Source organism: Micropterus salmoides, unplaced genomic scaffold (assembly GCF_014851395.1).
Source record: "Micropterus salmoides isolate LMB-PRFRI ecotype aquatic unplaced genomic scaffold, ASM1485139v1 Ms_hic_scaffold_14, whole genome shotgun sequence".
Taxonomy (NCBI): domain Eukaryota; kingdom Metazoa; phylum Chordata; class Actinopteri; order Centrarchiformes; family Centrarchidae; genus Micropterus; species Micropterus salmoides.
In genome coordinates, this window is record NW_024040485.1 from 25,748,052 (window position 1) to 25,770,584 (window position 22,533).

Consider the following 22,533-nt stretch of genomic DNA (forward strand, 5'->3'; position numbering starts at 1 on the left):
GTTGATCTTTACTTGAGCTCTGTGGGGATCACAGAAAACACCATGCAAACAAAACCTATCATTACCTTACAGTTAGGCTTTGTAAAGATTAGTTGTGCCTGCAAACACGGCCTGCTGTTACCTAATGTGTTGTGCTTTCTGTCGTTGTTACTGACATGACAATCTAGCTTTGATGGGCTTTTCGGACAGGCATCATTCCGACTGTGAATACTGAGAAATTAAAACTCAAGAGCTTTTTAGGCTGTGTGACAACCTATAAAATGAACTCAAAGTCCATTGCTTTAGATGAGCGTGGAATCCAACTGACCAACATAATGTGATGTGTTTTTATCTGTCACCCCACCTAATATGTCAACAGTTTGTCTTTTCTTCACACCACACAGTTAGGATTAACATATGGATACTACGTCAGGATCAACCAGCGAATACAGGTCATGCCTGGCTTATTTTGGACAGGAGCAGGATGTTAGTTTTGTTTTGTTGGACTCGGTGGATAGCACTTCTTATTTGGCAGCTTGGTTGGTGTCTCACTTTCTATGAAAATAGCCGTACACATGCACTGTCACAAAAAGAAGAAATTGATTTTGGTGACTCTATGATCGTTTTTAATTATTTAATTTTTTTTAGCTCCACCAAACTCAGTGTTAAAGAAAAGAAGAAAAAATTTTGAATGCATATTTATGATCTAAAGAGGGGAAACCAATTGATTTTGGTGACCCCATGCCTTTCCTGTAGTCTAGTGTATCTGTCATAAATAAGGATATTTGAAGCTTAGTGAAAGTCAAGAACACCAAGATGACAATCTTTATACTTGCTCTGACTGAGGGCGTTCAACCAAACATGACCCCTGTGAGTCAATCATCTCATTGTTGCAAAACGTTAAACAACTGCACCTTCCTCTGCTGCTGTCAGCTGCCATTTCAGTGTCCCATCTTCACCCCATTCACCTCCAGTTTCCATGAGACCAAGTTTTCTAATGTGTCATTCATGTGAGCTCATCAGGAATCTCGCTCCACATCACATCCATACAGACCAGGCTGTTCTTTGCTGAGCATGCTGTGTCTAGACGCCATTGAGGGTGTATTCCTGTATGGCTCATGGTAAAACGATGGGGCTAATCCCTAAAGTCTTCTCATATATCTCTTCAAATGTTGTGCACATTATTTCAAATAAATTAATTTGCTGATTACTTTTTAAGCTCTTCTTTTAATTGAAATGTCTGTTACCTACTGAGTACAATGTTGATAGTTTCCTTTGGGAGATTATTAGGCCTTAGTACAGGTCTGCACTCCAATAATTGTCATATCATGCATAATAATGCATGGTATTAAAATTAAAAAAGTGCTACCACTTCCACACCTAGTCAAATCACACCTGATCCCAGATCAGGATGCAGACACAAAATTATTGTTTTCTTTAGATTAGCATAAAATTGATCAACATCAGGTCATAGGGTTTTGATTTTCATTTGAGCAATGAAAACCAAAGTGATTGTAGTTTCAGGAAAGATGGTCTGTAATGTATGGATGAAGGTGAACAGCTAGAATATCACAGGTTTTTGGGGGAGTTTGGGGAGGGCATGAGCCCCACAACACTCATACACACACACACACACACACACACACACACACACACACACAAATACTCATTCCACACACCCCTGTTACTCCTTTTCACTATTATCTCATGTTGTCATCTCCCCCTTTCAAGATATGGGGATCCTGTGGCAAGATCCCAAGACCCCCCTCTTTCCCCAAACGCACACACACACACACACACACACACACACACAGAGGGCCAGTGTTCTCCCCTGGGGGGCTTGCCAAGATGAAAGGAGGAGTGGTGAAGGGGAGTGAAGGAGCAGATGAAACAGATGAGATGACCTCGCTTCTCATCTGTTCTCTCATCTCGCTCTGTCCTTTTCCCATATTGGATGCTAGTATACTTTACTTAAGGCAAACTTAAGTGTGTATTTATATCTATGTCACTGCTTTGTGTGTCCTGACAATGTTCCATTGTGATATGGCTTCAAATACACAAAGACTTTTTATGTCTGTTTTTGAGAAAGATTGTCAGCGGGGTAAAAATCTGTTGCTAATGCTTCGTATGTGTCCTAACATTTGTACGTAGGTTTTTTCTTTTTCTGGTAAGTGATTGCTTCACCCTCATGCTTCACCTGTTACAGGTACACAACAAATGAGAAAATGTGCATTTAACTAGTCTCCAATTGTCCTTTTAGTAGTCCAGTATATGTATTGACATCCTGTGCAAGATAACTTTGTACAAAACAAAAATATAAATTAAAAATATTACATCTTTCATTCAGTTGAATGTTGAAATGTTGAAGAGCATCTATGAGGTCTTGTATGAAAAGCTGGGAGGGTGTTTGCTATCAAACACTGCCACCATGTGGAACCTCAGAGTCACTGCGGGGGGACAGGGTCCATTTACATAGGTGTGAGCACACTGTACGTTATTACTGAGATTGCAAGTAACAAAGATATTAATACATTGACTCAATAGTGCAAAGATGTAATATCAGTTTGTTTCGATTGCAGTTTGTTGCACAATTCCCCTATCCACACTTTTCCAATGTAACTTATTTTTTGATCAACTCACAATAAAATTTGAGAAGGATGCCAAACCATGTGAATTCAGTTCACTTTGGGTGGAGATAATTGATAAGCTAAATCGCCCTAATGACTGTGAATCAGCTTTGAGGGGGTTTTCTGTCAATTGGTTCAATTTCCTGCTTCGTTTTGCTGGCGCCTCTTGGATGGATTTCCTGCTACCTTTGGCACCTAACCTGGAGATAAAAATACACATAACTGTCTTCACCTGTCAGTCAATACGCAGTTTGTGTCAAACTGTGTGTGTGTGTGTGTGTGTGTGTGATGTACTTGGTTGTGTGTATTTTGGGTCTATGCGTGGGCATTGTGAATGTATCACATGTATGGGTGTCTGTGGGAGGTGTAGGAAGGAAGAAGGCAGGTGTGTGTGTGCGTGTGTGTGTGTGTGTGTGTGTGTGTGTTGTTGTGTGTGTGTTTGTAAAACGCCAATAATGACCACACCATACTGTGTACATCCACAGAAGAATACACACTGTCTGACCTCCAAAAGACATTTCCATGGATCTAACAAGGGATCAAGGGATTTACAGCTGCACACACACACACAAAACAGACACACACTGTTTTCTCTTTCACACCACCAGACTGTACTAACCTAAAAATTATATATTATTCAGAAAATTCTATACTTCTACTTTTTTTTTAAATAATATAGGTTTGAGAAATCATTTTACCCTTTAAATGATGATTCCAATTATTATTTAAATGATTAACGTATATGTTCTATTCACGTTATTGCAGTGTGACTCCAATATCACTGACAAAATGTTGCTGAATTCACTTTTTCAAAGCCCCTATGAGTAGAAGGCGATATTTAAAAATATTCAGATGCCATATGTTTTTGTTTGTAGACAAAGGAAACTCTACCAGTGTTGTTTTATACTACCAGAGTTGTTTTATACTACCAGAGTAGAGTATTTAAGTTTGTGTTAATATGCCAACTAATTTTTGGTCCTCTTAAAAGTACAATATGTCACATTTCCACATTAAAATTAAACAATATTTTGTTGAACCTACAGAGGACAAGCGGTTATAGATAATTGATAGATGAATAGATGGATGGATATTTTGTCGAGCTGTGTCCTTACATGATCCCAAATGTTTCCAACTATGTTTAAACCCAGAGACGATATCCCTTTTACCGCTCTCTAGTTGATATAAATTAACGGGAAACACTCACATGTCAGAGTGTGAGGAAGGAAGTCATAACTAACAGTAACATGCGTAAAACATTGCCTCGTCCGCGAACATGATTTCTGTCTGAGTCATCCCACACATGCTTCACGTTAAGTTGGGAGAAGAGCCATTGTTAAAAATTGCCTACAGTGTTCGTCCCTGCAGGCCCCGCAGTGGGTTTCAGGCTGTGTCATTGAAAATCTACTCAGTTCTCTGACAGGTGAACTCAGGTAGTGTTGCAAAACACTACACACAATATTTTGCAAAACACACTTCTCCACATTAGACATATAAATCTAATATAATGTCAGTTCTTTGCCATTTCGAGGCACAACCCCCCAAAATACCAAACCCATGAACCAACTGATTAGACATGGCCGTCAAGTGTGAAGACAATTTGGTGCTTAACTGTAAACTCACCATGGTGTAAGCACTATAAAAAGGCAACAGGTAAGTTTCCTTTTCTTGTCAACCAAAATGCCAATAGCAATAATGCACGCCTCAGAGAAATCCAAGCACACATCCTCAATGACAACACAGTTTCCAACAACACTCATCATGTCTAATTATCAACCTGAACTGACCTCAGTTACAGATGAAACAGCTGTAGAGTGCCATTTGGACAATACCTCCCACCATGCTCTCCCTTCCTAAATCCCGTTGGGGAGGTTGTTTTTTTTCCGGAACAGAGGTGGAAGGTTTATGTGACCAGAATACTGTTCATTCAAGCCATGGAGGAAGCTTGTGACCAAATTGATGCTGGGTCTGTGCAAAGATGGATTTGCTGAGCATGAAGATTTCCCCCTTGTCTTGCAAGAGAGAACATAGCCTGTGATGTAGATGAGGCCCCGTGACCAGAGGCGAAAAGACAATGCTTAAGTGTCTTTTTTCTTTTTTTTTGTCTCCACAAGTTTTGGCTATCTTTACATATTATACACTATATTTTTTTGTGTTGAATTTTCAGGGCAAAATGCACTATATGGATGTTATGAATTATGCCTGATCGTGGAGAGAAATAATAATCATCAGTATGCACAAAGCCCTTGTGTGTTGTTGTCAATACAGTGTATTCACACATTTAGCCCTAAAAATATTCCTACAAAAAGCCCAACCTATATCATCAGAAAAGTAGAAATGTTAAAAGTGTTTTAGACTAAGCACTGCAGTGTATAACAGGTTCAAACAAAGTGAGATGATTAGTGTATGGTTTTAGGAACTGTGTGTAGAGTTTTTAAAAATTAAGCAGCATATGTGATTTGCTGCCCACTATTTTTGTGGAGTTTGAATATACACACATTGCGCCTTTAAGAAATTCAGTTGGCTACTCACAGTTAATTACATTTGCTTGGGTAGGCTTAAATGGTCTAAACCTAACAATAAATAAATTTAATAGTATAAATTATGAAAAACCGTATGACTGTAGAAATTACTTACTTATTTGATACTTATTGGACAATAGTGTATTTTCATATACACTCACGGTGTATTGGGGCGGTCTTGTCCAGACACTCAACATAACTCCAAGTACAAGTTTATCTCCTGCTGTGACTACACTCACTACAACTTTATTAGCATCTGACAGCACTTACATGAGCGCTTACTGGGCAGGGCCTCACCTTTGTCTGGGTAAGAAAAGGCAAATACTGCTTTTGTTTAAGGCTTGGACACAGATCTGAGCGCCAGACAGTGGAGAAAAAGAGATCATATTGTAGTAATTCTTTCCAATTAATGTTACTGGTGGCTGCTAAATGAGGTCTGATGTTTGGCAGGGTTGGTTTCTATTTAACAAGAGTATGCAGGCACACACACACACACACACACACACACACACACACACACACACCATCTGGCAATCTGCTGATAGCTGCTTGATAGCTGTGGTGGGATTATGTGAAGTTTTTATGGAGAGAGCAGTGACTGTGTGTTAAAGTCCTCTAGATGGCAATGCTGTCTTCTGAATCTGCTTAATCAGAGAAACGGGAGCAGCCCTGATCACTACAAAGCATCTTACTAATTTACTCACATAGCCTGTAATCTCACATTAGCTAACAGTGGTACTTATCTGTGTTATTACTTCTAGATGACGAATAATATAATACAATGAAAAATGCAGTTATGTGTCAGGTTTTGTTTAAGCGTCATGATACCTGACAGAGCTGGATTAACTTTTCCAGGGGGCACTACAGCAAAAATGCGCTGTTGAATTCCCCCCCACACACTCAATCCAGCCAGGCCCCATATTTGTTACTTGTCATGTGGAGTACTAGCCTGTGAGTCCAGTTGTATAATGTTTTCTTTGGCCCTGGAGGAGCTTTTTAAAGTCTGAGAAAATATATAATAGAAATATAAATAATAGAAATCCTTCCTTTTACAGCAGGTTAAAAGTGAAAATGATGTTAAAAAATTCTGGAAGATCTATTGTACTTTGAATGTGGTTTGGTAAAATTAAGGTTGGATGCATCACTTGAAAGAATGTATCTAAAATGTATATACTGTATTCATGTCAGATGAAACATTATCTGCGTTTATGAGTCAGTTTGTGTTTCTTCTTGTTCAAGAGCACAGCTTTTTATTGTGTTGCAGGATGATTTGGTCGTTTTACATAATTGCATGCTTAGCTGTAAAGTTGTCCATAATCTGAACATTCACACAATATAGGTTTGGGGTGGTGGTTGGGATGGATTCACTCACAGAGGCAGGAATGTGATCTGAGACACTGTATCTTTGGACCATCAGTGTAACCTGCATGTCGCTGTGCCATTCAAAACTGAGTGCAAAACAGTTCGGCTTTAAGCAAGACTCACCTCCCCCTGTGGCTTCCTCCCTGGCAATAAAACTTTATTAGCATCTGACAACACTTGTCTTAATGACTCACTCTGACAATGATCTAACACATATACATGTGGTTTTTTCACCTTATGGAAAACAGGCTTCAGCATAGCAGCATCTTCTACAAGCGTGCATCTCAGCCAGCCTTTCCTGCAGCAGTGAGAAAAATATATCCAAAGGAACTCTACTAGTATAGACTTATACACTTAACAAATGGATTAAACGTTTTTTTTGCATAATTGTATGTACTACACTATTGTTTTGGTGATGTCATTTTATGTGTTAAGAAGTTTAGCACCAAAACTGTCTGTGTTTTCAGCATCGCTGGATTAACACAATTTTATCTGGGGATGTGCACTATGTGAGCAACTCAAATAATACTGAGAACACTCAGAATACACTAAGAATAAACAAGATTTTGACACAGGGCATATCTATTAGACAGGGTCACATTATCAGCTAATATTGCAGGATCTGCCTTAATTGAGATTTGCAAGTTTACCCCAAAATGTGCACTTTTATTAAACCAAAATTACCAAATCCAAATGGTGGAAAGTAACTAAGTGCTGTACTTTTATAGTTTTAAGGTATTTGTACTGAACTTGAGTATTTACATTATCTGTGCTCTCTTCTACACTACTACATGAGGTAAATATTTTAAATCAACTGTTTACACTACACTTATCTGATTACTTAAGTTACTAAGTTAATAAGGTACCTAAAATTAGCTCCACCTTTACCAGCTGCAACATAAAAGTGACACATAGATGCATCACTACTTATAGTACAATAATAAATATATACATTATTCTGAAATGGGCCATTCTGCACATGTACTGTTAGTATAATTTTGACATGGAATAGTCCTGCACGGTGGTCTTACTATTTCTACCTAAGTAGAAGAGCCAAGTACTTCTTCCACCACTGCCAACACTTACAACTAAACATAAATGCTCCGTATCTCCCTTTACAGTTTTTCTCAATTGCTGAAACACTATAACCAGGCTTTTGAACTAAAATTCTACACACAAATCCCTTTATTTGTCATTGCCTACACCATGTGATCTTTTAGAAAACTTGAGGTCTATTGGCACACAATTACCCAGGTGGGAACACAAAGAGTCATAACTGATCACACACCAATCAGAACCTTCAATAAAGAGATAAAAGTACCAGAGTCAGTTCATTCAGTTTAGGATCCAGAGAGATGTGAAGGAAGAGGTCGAGGACACCAGAGAGGAGGAGGAAGAGGTAAAGGAAGAGGAACAGTAGGAGTTGGAGGAGGAGTATGAAGAGGAGGTGGTGGAGGAGTGGAGAGAGGTGTAGGGATAGGAGGAGGAGGTGGAGCAGGAGCAGGAAGAGAAAGAAGACGAGGTGGTGAAGGAGGAGTAGGTGGAGGACAAGAATCTCTGGCCTGTCCCAGACCAAAAACAGGATGCTAAGGGCAGAATCATTTATACTGTACAGCACACTAAGGAATTAAAAATTATAATTCCTTTTGTTGTTTATCATATAAAAAGGTTTTTGAGGGGGAGAACCACAAGCAACATTACTAATAACCAGTTTTTGTACTATTGTTTATTTATCTAATCACTGTGTAAGACTGTTGTAGTGCATGTCTGAGGGCAAAGTTTGTTTTTTCAGCAAGATTGAATGGTTTTGAGTAGAGAACTTCATTTTGCCCTGAAAATAGGATGTTTAGGGAATTGGGTGAGAAGAGGCATAATTTCAAGAAACGTGTAAGCAATCCAGAAAAACTGTAAGAAAGCGAACGTTACTGACACTAAGGTGACACAAAAGAAATGTTTTTTATTTATGCCATCTTCGTCATCTTTTTTCCCCAGTGAACCCAGTCACATGTTTTTTCATGTTATTTTATGACCCAGGTTGTGTGAGCAAGACCACTCGTGGTATTTGAGAAGTTTTATTTTTTCATTTTTTTTCAGCATTTCTTACAACAATACAGACGTCACAGAATACATAGTTTTACAAACACAAAGCACACCACCACCTTGGTTGCTGCTGCTGCCGTAAAGGTAAAAGGGGGGGGGTGGGGGGGGTGCTGCGGGTTTTGGAGGTTGCCAGTTCAGCTTTGGCCATCCTTCTAATCCAGAGAATTCCCTCATCCGTTATAGCTAGAAAGAGCCTGCCCTTCAGGGTTGCCATTTTGGGACCTTTTTGCAGCATAGCAATATGATGGAACAATGGAAAAAGCTTTCTTTTGAGACATGTAGGGGGTAAAACAAAACATTTCTAGACTATGATCTGAGAATGATGTTACTCCGAATGAGAGGAAGCAGAGGTGCAGGTTAAAAGAGGCTCAGTTGGACATTGTAGCAACTAAAGAGCAGTTCCATCGTTCTGCTTATTTGCAGCATGGGAATCTCACCATTCGATAAAACTAAAAAAAAAGATCTTTCCTTGCTTTTTTTTCTTCCAGGATACTCTTCAGAAAAATTACACCAGCTAAATCTTGACCATCTAGTCTTGAGTAGTTTATTATTACTTAAATTTTTTTATTCCTGTACAGTGAAATAAAACTTCAACGGATCTTCAAATGATCTTTTTTTTTTAAAAATACAGAAGGCTTCTTTTATTTCCAGCCATTTTTTCCCCAAACGTTATTCCCAAACCCTTCCAACTAAAAACAGGACTTGGATATTATATATATACTTCTGTGTGTGTCTGCTGATGGTAACATGTGTGCATGTGTTTGCATCTGTGTGTGTGTGTGTGTGTGTGTGTGTGAGTGAGAGAGTGAACTCTATGTCATTTACACCCAACATTGTAAACATACATAGAACTATATTACATGTGCTTGCACTGCATCTTGGAGGGGGGGGGACTTTTGGTTTACTTCACTAGAACACCACAAAAGGGGGAATAAGGGGAGAGGGGAAGGGAAGGGCTCGCGAGGAGAAGAAGAAGAGGAGGTGGAGGAGGAGTGTCAAACTCCTTTTCAAGGTTGTGAGGTTATTCTCAGTTTGGTTGAAAGCTCAGTTTTAGTAGACAGGCCCTTTTTTAATTCTCATAAGCAACAGGGGCATGTAGATAAGAGTTTTCTCTATGGAATAGGGAACAAAAAACAAAAAGAAGCTTTCTACCGAGTCTTCAGGGTAGAGCCAATTGTTCAGCACCACCGAAATGTCAAACAAGAGCTAGAGGGGGGAAAAAGAAGTCTTCATTTTCTGTATTAAGATGTTCCTTTCAGCTCCTGCTGCATGAAGCTACCAGGTCTCAGCAGGGCCTAGCTGGGTGTTGGGGGTCTTCACTGACTACAAGTCCTTCAGTGGACACCCCATGTTACATGTACAGAGGAAACAAGCCTTTTGACCAGTGGGATTGCAGGATCCCTTGTTTTAATTAGTTTTTGTCGCGGGTGGCCAGGCAGCCAGCCAGAGAGTCAGTCAGTGCTGCTCAGTCTCAGTTTCATCCAGTTTCAACCTCCTGAAAGAGTCAGTGGAGTCTCAAAGACAGCAGTCTTTTCTCTGTACGCTCTTGGGAGGGTCTGGAGCAGCCGAACCAGGCCATTAAGAGAGACAGAAAACGAATGACGATCGACAGGGAGGACGATGAAATCCAAGATGAGAGGAGGAATGGAAGGACGAGGAGGAGGACGCGGCGGGGGGTGGGGGTGGTTGGAGGTGGGGTAGGTAGGTGCTCTTTACAAGTAGACACGCCTCAGGTCTCCGGGTGAGGTGATGGTGTTGCACTGCGGGCACAGCTTCTTGTTCCCCTGTGATGGAAGGAGAGACAACAGTTAATCTCTGTCACACAAACACACTGACTCATTCATTCAGGATGAAGTGCTGAAATGATTAGTCAAAGGTCAGAAAATGTATCGGTATCCTAATTTATCTAAAATAACAAAACATTGTTTTGATCATTGTTAATTGAGCAAGAAAATAGAAGGGTGATGTGGTTTACAAAGAATATCACAATATTACAGGATATTTATGATGACATAATATTAGAACTACAGTATAAATATTATTACAATACAACTGTGGCTATGTGCTCTTTAACAGAACAGGGATGCAGACCACATTTAGTAAAATATGTCCACCTGGTCAACAGAAAATTTACTTGTGCAGCGAGTTTCTCCTCACACATCCCCTCCTGTTTGTGACAGAACCGTTTGTCTCTACTTTTTCCAATTTGTAAAAAAAAAAAAAATACATTTTGTTTCCAGCATGCACCTCTGGAACAAACTCCTCCACAGCAGAGTTGGTGTGTCATCAAATTTGTCATACAACTACTACTTCCTCCTCCATGCGTGTGAATGTAAAACCAGCATGTTTGCAGCAGAGCACCAACGCCTGGTCCTCCCTTCAGCACTCTGCACTGCTTTGATAGTGTGCCATCCGCCGTAAAGCAGCAGGTGATAATATGCAGCACAGGGCTGACAGCGTAACAAACATTCTGACTGGGTGGTCTCTACCACTGTCCTCCACCTTCTTGTGCTGGGTGGTAACCTCTGGCTGCAGGCACATTCCTGCCAACAGTTTTCACGGTGATGTTTCTACATTGGTTCTATATGTATGAATAAATATGAATGGCAAAATAGATTTTATAAATAAATAGTATAGTGGAACATATGGAGTTAAAAATGACAGGAAGCTGCTGCTAAATATCTCTTTGGTATGTGGAGACTTTCATCAGTCCACTGTAATGTGTGTATAAGGTGTGTAAAACATACATGTGTGTGAATTTAGTCTTTCCCCAAGAAATACTGTGTGTGAGACATCTAACACGGGTACAACAGAATGCAGAAGTCTGGAGTACCTGCACCTTCCAAATCCTTGCAGCCCAGTACAAACGTACAGGCTAGCCTGACCCCAAGATTTATAGGCTTCTTTTCCTGTAAGCCACCGAATAAAGTCTTTGGAGAGGGTGTATAGACTAAGTTAGTCTAAAGGCCGAACACACGCGCGCACACACACACTCACACACTCTTGAGGACTGAGGTGGTGCAAGGGTCTGACAGATCTCACACCCTCCTGCTAAGAGGATTTGTGGCTCCAGAGTACTCAAAACAGTCTCTTCATGTCTCAAGAGAGAATAAAGAAGAAGGAGCAGTGTGGAGGTGAGGAAAGAGAGAAGACGAGAGGATGAAAGACAATCTTGATATTCAATGTCAGTTTTTGTGCTGTGGACATTTAAGTTTCAAAGCTCTCTGTTTGTAAACTAAAACGGAGTAGTGTAGATTGGGCCTCAGTCTCAACCTGGTATGTCAGGGTTTCCACATTTAAAATGTCATGATTTCCCATACCCAATTCACCCAATTAATGTCTTTGTCCCTGGTATTTTACAATTAACACGTCAGCATTAACAGATCATCAGTCTGGTTTCCATTAAGTTCACCTGGCAGTTATATGAATGTGTGATTGATGAGGTCCAATCCTATATTCATGTAAGGAGACATATGTAAGATGTAAAATTACCATAAAATGTACAAAACCTTGGAACTTTCCCTGTTGTGACTCTATGACGCTGCATGATACAGGAGAACTACGTGTTACTACTACTATGTGCATCCCAGAAAGTGTTTTTCAGTCACACACTGTGTGAAGGAGCCTTCCTCTTGTTTGTTTGCACGGCTGCTGAAGCTGTGTACTCCTGTTTAGTGCGGGCGGTAAGTGTGTGTGGGTGTGTGCCCATCATGCTGCGCTCCAGCTGCCATGCTTATTAAAGCGGTACGGGGCTGGGCTGACGTTAACTAGATTCCCAGGCATTTACTTTGATCAGCATGGCCCTCCTGTTTTTATAGCTGTCTCCAGGCTATGAGTTTAATGCCCCATACATTAGACCAGTGACGGCAGCGTGCGCACACACACGCATGCACACGCATGTACATGGATGGAAACAATGGGCCTCATTCTTGAAATTTTCTTGGGTCTCTCTTAAAACCCTACAAGTAATTTATAAAACATGCACACGTTTTTTTGTACACACATGAAGTTCTTTATAAAGTATTGATCTTACATGGGATGCATGTTCCAGATAATCATTAGCACATGAAAATGCCCATTTAAACCTGAATAAGGGCAGAAATCCTTAAAGGTGGTAGGAGGGTATTCTCTGGGCCACGGTGCAGTAAAAAAACGCTCATCGCCATGACAGAATCCACAGGATGCAGAACGCTACTTTTGCAGATGTCAGTTGTGGGTTATTTGCTATTTCATGGCTTAGGACACACCACAAAACTAATACAGGTCGTTGCTTATGAGTTTACTAGTGGCCCTGAAACCATTTAGATTTCGCTTTTCGACAAATACTTTTGAACAACCATTTCATGAATGAGGCACAGTCATTTGCACAATCCTTTGAGTCATTAATTTTCTGCCCCTCTGTGTGTTTGGCCTTGTAATTATGCTAAGAGTGTATTTATAAATTGCAAGTATAATATCAAAGGGAGCTAATGGTGGGGAACTGCTTGTTAGTAATTGTTAGTAATTTACAAAGAGCCACTGAGGTGAGAAGGAATAGGCTTGAGAGTAGAAGAGGAGAGAAAGACAGTGAGGTGAGAGGAAAAAAATACAATAAAGACAGCGAGGATAAAGACAAAGAGGATAACGGCGAGAAACCAAACAAAGCCAATGACTTGTTTATCCTTCCAGCAGCAGAAAGAAGCACTGCGCTCCATTTACCACATTAGCACCAGCTAATTACACACTACTGAATGTATTACACTAACTAATAACCAACAAAACCATTGTGGGTGTGTGTGGAGACCTGAGGCGCTATGTAGAACTCATTGGAAGTTCGAGTTGACCACTTTATTCCAACATTTTAACAAGCCTGTTGGGGACCATTCCATCTAAGCTTTCCCCTACTGAGAACTGGAAATGTTTGCCTTGCCTCTATTTTGTGCGTCTGCATGTGTGTGTGCGTGCGCAGCGAGAGAACCGGTCATTTGGGGAATATTTCATTTTAGTTCCTCCCTATGGGGCTCGGCTACAGAGAGAAACTCACTGACTATGAAATGAGGCTGCAATAACTGCATGTCACGAGGAACTGCCCTGCAGCACGGAGGAGTGTGTGTGGACAAGTGTGAGAGTTCGTGCGTACCAGAGTCCTGAGCCAGCATTCTTCACAATGGACGTGCCAGCACTGGATGGAGGTGAGCGGCATCGTGTAGGAGTCCTAGACACAGAGAGATGGAAAACATTTGACACCAAATTCAAAGAACACACAGATGTCAGTTTACAAAACACTGTACATTCCCTGACCGACAGCACCAAACCACTAACCATGGAACGACACAGCCAACAGCCACAGAACCACTGAGCAAGGCAGCATGGGGGGCAACTGAACCGGCAACCTGCAGGTCACACACACACACACGCACACACACACAGACACTATATCGGGCAGGCAACGAGCAGAGACGGAGGGAGGCAGGCAGAGGGTGGAGAAGATGAGGGAGAAAGCCACGAATGAACCCAATCAGATGGGCACTCTTTTTCTTTTCCTCTGGAAAAGAACGGAGAGATGAGGGAGGAAGGGGGAGAGGAGCGGAGGAGGGAGGGAGTGCCTTACCCTCCGTAGGGGCTGTGGGAGGAGCCTCTTTATGCCGCTGCCGTAGCCACCAATCACAAGGCCCCTGTACAGGCAGTACAGGCCGAGGGGGAGGGACTTAGGCTGCCTCTCTCCGACCTCATTGGCCAGTGGCCGGGGCCCTGGCCACACCCCTAGACTCTTGATCTCCGCACCTGATTGGATAGCAGGCTTCCTCTGCGGAAGGGAGGGATGGGGGTGGGAGAGGAGAGGGGGCGAAAGGTGGCAGCTAATCATAGAGGTGGGCTTGTACTGATCACGCACATACAAAACACCACAGTGCAACAAACACGCATGTGGCCAAACACAAACCCACACACACTCGCACCAAGAGTGTGTACAGTTTGGACTGCCAATGAACAAATTGCTCTGAAGAAATGCTAAAAAACTCTCATTCTCCGGTCGCATTGACTTTTAGGCCATTTAACACCTAGCATTAAAATGCATCTCGCAGAGTATGATTTTAACCTGATTACATTTACACCTGGTATTACTAAGTGTCTCCAGTGTGCACATTGAGATCCGATCAAGATCTGATCGCTCTGTCCAGCTCAAACAACAGAAATCCGTCCTCCTCTCCTTTACCCAAAAAATGATCTATAACTATAAACTAAAGATTAGTTTTCTTCCATGGATTATAAATCTTGTTTTCTTCTCTCTTCAGCGGTGCAACAATGTAATAGTTTGGCTGCAAAGTGAAAGTGAAACTTAAGTTCCATCTGCCATCGCTTCTTAGCGCTTTTTTCATAAAATGTACTCCTTTCTATTATTTGTTTTAACTCAACTGCATGTGAGCTCACATTCACAAATGGATACGTTCATTACACTGTTCACCAGTAACACGCTTAATGAACGCCACTTTTTAAGCACGATAAGCACTGTCTGACAGGATATTTAATTTTGAAGGTACGGTTAATGACATTTACATTTTGAAATAAATGTCTCCATTATCCACTGCCCTCCACTGAAGCTGCCAACACAACAATGCTCTAAGATGGGGGATGCCTGTTTGTGCAACTCACAAATATTTTAATTATTGATCTATCTGTCGATTAAGTTCTCGACAAAATCAATTAGTTGTATGGGGGAAAATGCCCATCTCAATTTCCTAAAGCCCATGGTGATGTGTTCAAATGTCAGGTTTTGACTGATCAACAAACCCAAAGATACTCGGTCACAGAAGATTAAAGAAACCAGAAAATATTCACATGTGAGAAGTTGAAACCAGAGAATATTTTAATTATTGTTATTAATTATTACATGAATGTGCTAAGCTGCTGGGTATGTTCAGTTTTTGTGGTGCAAAAATGTTTGGCTCGGACTTTTTTTCTGTTGTGGGCAAACTTCAGTTTGCTGGTTATTCAGTAAGTTGTATGAATAACCATTAATACCTAACAATATTACCAGGATTACTTAAAAAAACAAATAATTAAATAAATAATGTGCCTTGTAGTATATGAATCAGGAGTCTCTATAAAACAAGGCTGAATTTCCCTTCCTAAAATGACCAGAAGATGGGAGTAGAAATCCAGTGATAAGACCAAACCAGCACTGAGCCCGCTTCCGGACCAGGACAGGATAAAGGACAACTTGAGCCAACTTGGCTGGAGCAGGAGAACATGCGTTTTCTACTTACATACAACAACCTGAGCACTGGAATGTTATGATCCATGCTAAACAGTTTCAGTTACTGAATCATAGCTCTGCTAAAAATGTTTCTGCATCTACTTGGAGGCTGCAGAGATGAAAATGCTTCCAGTTTGCCAACTAGTCTTCTGATGCCTTTTAGATGAGACACGCAGTGACAGGAAAGGAATGCGCTGACAAGTTAAAGACAGACAGAGACAGATTAGATGTAAGCGTCTGTGTGTGTGTGAAAATTGTTTGTGTTTTGCTGTACGTGTGGGTGTGGGTGTGTGAGATGAGGGACAGTGACAGATGAGCGGAGAAGAGCCGCGTGTCCACGAGGCAGTGAGTGATCGATCGCTGTGCCTTGCCCTCCGTGTCACCTCAGGCACCCAGCGACCTTTAGGAAGCGCAGGCGTCAGTAATTAACCGCTTTTCACACACACACACACACACACACACACACACATACACACGCACGCACAGGATGCCAATGCTGCACTGTCCACAAGCTTGAAGGATGGGTACTTGACACAAAGTGAGGAACACAAACACTGGTGGGGGGCGCAGGTATAGTCGTATCTCAAGCATCCGATGAACATGGACACGTCCCTCACTCTGCCTGATTTTGTCATGGATGAACATGTGGCTTATTTTATTGATCTGGGAGTCAAATCAATAACCTATACATGCTGTAAAGCTTTGAACCATCTTCACACATTACAATGCAATGCTGCTTTGCTATTTGATGCTAGCTGGGGTATATCACCTAGATTTAATCTCTTATATGTGCTGCCGGGTCACAAATATATTTTACATGTCTGAATATATGACAGAAAGCAGTCAGTTTCTAAGGCCGGTGATGCATTGCTCATAAGGTGGCGCTTCAGTTAAATCAGATGGTAAAACAAACTGATATTACCACTGGAGTCTCTTATCGTAGCACACATTCAGTTGACTTGCAAAGCCATGCAAGAGCCTAAACCACCACAACAGGGGAGCAACACAACACCACTCATACGCCTTTAAAGGGAGGTACACATCCACAAACTGAGGGAAAGGTATACATGCAAACTTCAAGGAGGATCCAGCATACAACACAGTACACTTAACGTCATTTAATACGTGTGTCTGTTGACCACTGTGATTACAAATTGTTTACACTGACTGGGGTCCTATTCAGGGGCTGAATCCTCGACAGGGGAGTGTATTGTTCAAAACAATCTGAGGACCAGGCTGACCCTGCACCTCCTCCCCAAATTGGATATTCTAGCCTCAGAGACCAAAACTAATGTAGTAAGGTAACCCAAATATCCTCATAAAAAATTCTCTGTAAGAAGATGTGATTAACATTTCCAGGATGCTTACAAGAACTAAGAGCTGAGCTTATGCCCGGTTTCCATTCTGCACATCCTGTGTTGTTCATATGATGCATCTGCCAGTGATTGATGACCACGTTAATCCAAATACCAGGAAAGTACAATTTGGCCACAAACTCACAAGCAGTGCCTGAAGCCTCTTTTGAAAAAGCGCCCAATGTGCAGTGGGGTTGTGGGATACTTCAGTTTGCAGAGATGTGCAGTCTCTGTTGTGTCCTATATACAGTACAACTGGAAAAATTAAAGGCAGTATTTGGAAAAGCCTTTGGCATGGGACAATTGCTGTTTGCCCAATATGACGTATTTAGTGTAATAATGTCGATTTTAGAGGATCCAGCCACTGGAGTGGGACATAATATCGGTATGTAACTGTTCGGAAATTTGCTAGACTGGAGTACAGGAAGATGGTGGTGTTCATTTAGGAGCAAAATTTAAAGTTAACTACTAACCCAATCCTCCAAACCATGGCCGCAGGTTTTACAAATGCTAAGATTTTGTGCCTTATGACAAATGGCACATTATGACAATTAAGGGTTGATGTGCAGAGAAACAGAGAACATTCATATGAATGTTATACTCACCATGCAGATGAGACACTTGTATCGGTCTCCTCTCAGTATCTGCCTCTCCAGCTCTCTGATTCGAGCCTTGAGAGCCTCCATGGTGGTAGCTGTGGACTCCTCCTCTGTTACTCTGAGGAAGAGGAACAGACAGAGGGATAGATGTTTAGTTTTGGCATTAGAAGCCATACTGGCAGGTATGAGACACTGTGTAAAATTCCACACTATTTCTTTCAGGTGGTTTTCGAAAAGTTCTTTATTTACACTTGGTAGAAATTGGCAAAATCTCTTCTGTGTCTTGAGAACAAACATCAAGCAATCTTCTGTCTAACGTTCAGTCTTGACAAACTATTGCACTCTTATTTGACCCTACTATTTAAATATACTGTATCTGTTCTTTCTCCATACGGGAATTTCATTTACATTACATTTAAACTTTACTTAAATGTTCAATTCTGATTCACAGCCATCTGATTATTCTGTAGTGGAAACCTGCTCTCTCACTCCATATGTGGTATGACATGTTTCTATTGAAAACCTCTTTCTCATTACCTTTTGTCTCTCTGCAGCTCAATACAAAGTCGGACATCTTTAAAGCCCCCTGCCCTTTATTTCTCTCTTTGTGTCCAATATGTAGTACAACTGCCTTCGAATGAACGCAGCTGCATCCTCAAAGGCCCAGTCTACATCTTTAGCCCCCTTCCCTAACTCATTTCCCACCATCATTTCCATTTTCCTCCTCCTCCTTTTCATCCTTCATTTCCCTCTGTTTTGACTTAAAAGCAAAAGCCTTGTTCTCTTTATCTCGCATTCATCTTTCGTCTGCATCTCCTCACTCATATTTTCCATGTCCGTATCATCCTTATGTGTCCATCTGTCCCTCGCAATCTATCTCCTTGCCTCTGTATTTATCTCCTCTTCCCCTTGTGTCCTTTCATCCCTCTCTCATTTTATCCACCATCCTCCCTTTCTTCCTGTCTCTAAGCAGTTTCTGATTAATGCGTAGCATGATAACAGAAAATGTGCATTTAACACTGTCCGACAGCATATGAAGCAGCCATAACTAAATCAATACGGCCGCCGCACAGACCACAACGCTACTGCTGCTGATGATTTGACACAGCGGGATGAGGCCGCACGAGCCAGCCGGTGTTTATTATGGCCATCCACTCGTTCTCTGGCATGATGCAATGGCAGTGTGTGAGAGTTAAAAACGGCGCAAGTGTGTGTGTTTATGGTGATGTGGTCATTTTGCAGCCTGATAGCTAGCTGATCTATGGTATTGATCTGGATCGGGAAGGACAAGCGGGGAGACGGGGAGGGAAAGAGAACGATAAGTGGCTGTGTGTGTGTGTCCTAGGATATGGCTTCATTTGCTGCATCCTCAAACAGCAGAGGCTGCAGGGAAAAGAAAACAATGGACTTTCGCAGTATCCTATTTAGAGGCAGGTTTCTGTGAATCTAGTAGTTTTACATCTAATTTCTTTATTCCCATCATCAAGCTCATTAAAATAAATTAAACCTTTAAAATAAATTGAAAATTAAATCAAAATTAAACATTTCGGGTTTGCATGGCTATCACCAGACTTCTTCAAACACACACTGAAGCTTAGCAGAGAAGTGCTATGTTTGCAGTTAGTTCAATTTCTTTTTGGCAGAAACTTGTTGAGGAGCAACGATAACTTGGACACAGCAAAAGCTCCCCATTCTTTCTGTATCTCTTAAATCCTTTAAATTATGCTGCCACCATTTTACTACAGGATATTCACAGATCATAAATTGGCCACTGGGAAATCTCAATTTTGATTGGCTGACAGGTGCCAATTACTTGTGCCAAAGTGACCCAGAAAGCAGAAAGCAACGCTTTGAATGTGTCAGGAACTTGAAGCCCATATCCCTGTCTTCTGAAATGTACCCCTAAATCATACATTAGTTGTTTGTGCAATTGACTGACTAATTGATGTCTTTAATTTTATTACTGATGGCTAGAGCTGTTATATAATGAATCAATTAGTCAATCGAAAGCAACTATTTTGATTATCGATTAAATGTTTAGGTAATTGTTTCTATGCGAAAACCCTATTCTATCTCAAATTCCAGCCTATTAGATGTCTCAGATCTTCTGCTTTCTCCATTTTATCTAACAGTAAATAGAATATCTTTTCTATTTTTCAATTTTAAGGATTCTTATAGAGATTCCTGTCACTTTCCTTCCTCTGCAGGGAAATCAGAGGTCAGGATCAGTTACAGAGCAGCATTACTGAGGCCAGTCGGGACTTGTCTTGGTCAAGAACATTTTAGCAGGTTGATTGTCGTCACAGGGACGTCCTTTGGTTGAAGGACACTGAGCTCTTCTGCCACCACAAATGTAGCTGAAGGTTTTGCTGCGTCCATAAGGTCTCTGGGAAGAGGTGACCTGCTCTAGCTCCTCCCTGTAACCCCATCACCATCCTGTGTCTATAAAGACCTAGTTTGGACTCCCAGCCTGGCTCGCCACTCCATGCCCTATAAACTGCTTTAACCTCTCCTCTTATTAGTTCTGAGCTTGTAAAAAGTCATTTAGCCTTGATTAGCCTGCTAGCTTATAAGCAGCAGTAGACTCTGGGCTGGACGGGACTGGACGGGGGTTGTCCCTCAAACAAGGCTGTCTCTTTCTTTTAACAGCGCCAATAAAGCTGAGCACGAAACTCTGCCAAGGGGCTCTCCTTCCTTGTCCGAAGTGAGCTAAAGAACTGAGACTAAAAAAACAACAACCTTTGATTCTTTCTCTTTTCTCCCAACAACACTCTCCTCTCCTGTCTCCTCTCTATTATGCTTTCTATCGCTACAATGAACATTCATTTTGCACAGCTAATGTATAGAAAATCACATTTAAAAAGTTGTTTAATTTCCCATTGCTATAAATAGAGCTGATCTTTCTTTATTCAGCAGTGGTCATCTAAACAGGGAGAGGGTGAGGTGGAGGGGGAAGTAAAAGGGAATGGCGGAGGTGCAGAGATTTAATGAAGGTGAAAAGGAAGAGAACAGGGTGATTTCACAGGGCCGAGGTAAGGAAAGACAACCCTCTGGGGCTAAATGTGACACATAGAGAGATAAACAGCCTTTCAACCAGCAAGAACCACAGGTAAAAATCCTTGAGTTTAAGGTCTTTATGCTATTTGTGTGTGTCACTGATTTAAGCTGGCTCAGGGGTTTTCAACCTTTTCAGTCTTGGAGCCAAAGCACAAAGATTTATGTCACTCTGGGACCCAGTCTCAGCAAACATTTCATGTAGACTTACAGTTTAATTTGGGTTACAACCTAAAATGGAAAAGGTATCCCTGGGTCCGGAAATATACACAAACAGTCTGTCTGGGTTGGCTTCTAATCAGCATAGCAGTTAAGTTTCTATGAATGTGGATCCAAGGAGGAGCCAAATGTTATTTACGCTGCTATAAAACATACCATCCGCAATCTGTGTACTTTGCCAACCTGGATCCAATGAAAATATGTCTGAACCCAAACCTACAATGTTCAGTCTACATCAAATACTGCAGTGAGTATGCCATTGCACTCTGTTGAAAATATTTTGTTCTTAGTACAACAGCCTGAATATATATGCGTCTCCCTCCATTTATGGATATTTACTGGTATGTACTGTGCATCTGTTTTCTCTGTGTTTGAGAGTTTGGGGGACTAGGGTCTCTCTGGCTTGATGGGTTTTAACTGAACCTGTTAAAACTGCATAATCTGCTGGCCTTGATCTGCATTCAGATCAAGGCCAGCAGATTATGGCAAAATAAAACTAAAGGACCTACATAAGACATAAATACAACTTCCATTCTCACAAGATGCTCCTCCAATTTAGTTACTGCCCCACAGGGCTTTCTGAATGGTGTGTGCATGTATGTGAGTGAAAGAAAGTGAAATTGCAGGGCATTTCCATCTCCAGTCATCCCTATGGCGACAAGCAAGCAAGAAAGCATGACAGAGACAGATAGATGGCCGTGCCTCCCCTCTATTTAGCGCTCTGTCCCCAATGTGTGTGGGGCTATTTCTCATTTCATTAGTGTGTGTTTGTGTGTCTGTGTGTAGCTGAAGACCACCACCATCCATCTCAATCAGCCCTGTGTCTTAATCTACTGTCTACCTACATTTAGGCCTCACTCAGCATCACTCAGAGCACACACAAATGATAAAATTATATAACAATTAATTTTTAAAAACTACTTGGGCAAATACTGTAATCACCAGGTAGGGAAATAAATCTCCCACACATATGTGCTGTGAAAAAATAGCAGCGGTAAATCCCTTTAGAGCATCATTCTCTGCTTCACCCTGTTAACCGAGGCCTTAACTACACTGACAGACCATGATAAAACATTTAAGTCACTATTGATTTCCCCTGCCTCAGCCAGATGTGTATGTGCGTCTGTGTGTGCAGGTCTCAGATGGCAAAAGGGAATGGGGGCCAGCGTTTTGTAGGAGCCTGAGAAAAATTAAGACAGAGGACGGGAAGGAAAGAAAAATGGGAAAGAGAAAGAAGAGAAGAAAGAGAGAAATGTGACTTAGCGACAACAATAAAGAGGGGAACGACAGAGGAAAAGGCAGCGAGAGACACTAGACAGTGTGTGTGTGTATGTGGTAAAAATCTAGCTTCATCACTTCCAAATTGAGGACAGATTCAATTATTTGCAGAAACCACATGGAAATCTCTCCGCATTGTTCCAGCTGGAGCACCAAATTTGGCAGCAATCACATTGGCGGCATTGGAGGGGCCATTTATCTTAGAGG

General features: G+C 41.3%; 1 protein-coding gene across 5 annotated transcripts in view; it reads right to left on the bottom strand.

Annotated features, from left to right (window-relative positions):
* Positions 1 to 8,542: 8,542 nt before the first annotated feature.
* rnf220a (ring finger protein 220a) overlaps positions 8,543 to 22,533 on the bottom strand; it is a 169,021-nt gene continuing 155,030 nt past the window's right edge. For 3 of the 5 annotated variants that reach the window (XM_038718764.1, XM_038718763.1, XM_038718766.1), the window contains 3 exons: positions 17,782 to 17,893; positions 13,707 to 13,781; positions 8,543 to 10,371 (listed from right to left, as the gene is read on the bottom strand). In XM_038718764.1, the coding sequence (XP_038574692.1) occupies positions 10,300 to 10,371; positions 13,707 to 13,781; positions 17,782 to 17,893 (259 nt within the window). In that variant the 3' untranslated portion in view covers positions 8,543 to 10,299. The other 2 variants (XM_038718762.1, XM_038718765.1) reach the window with 2 other exon arrangements.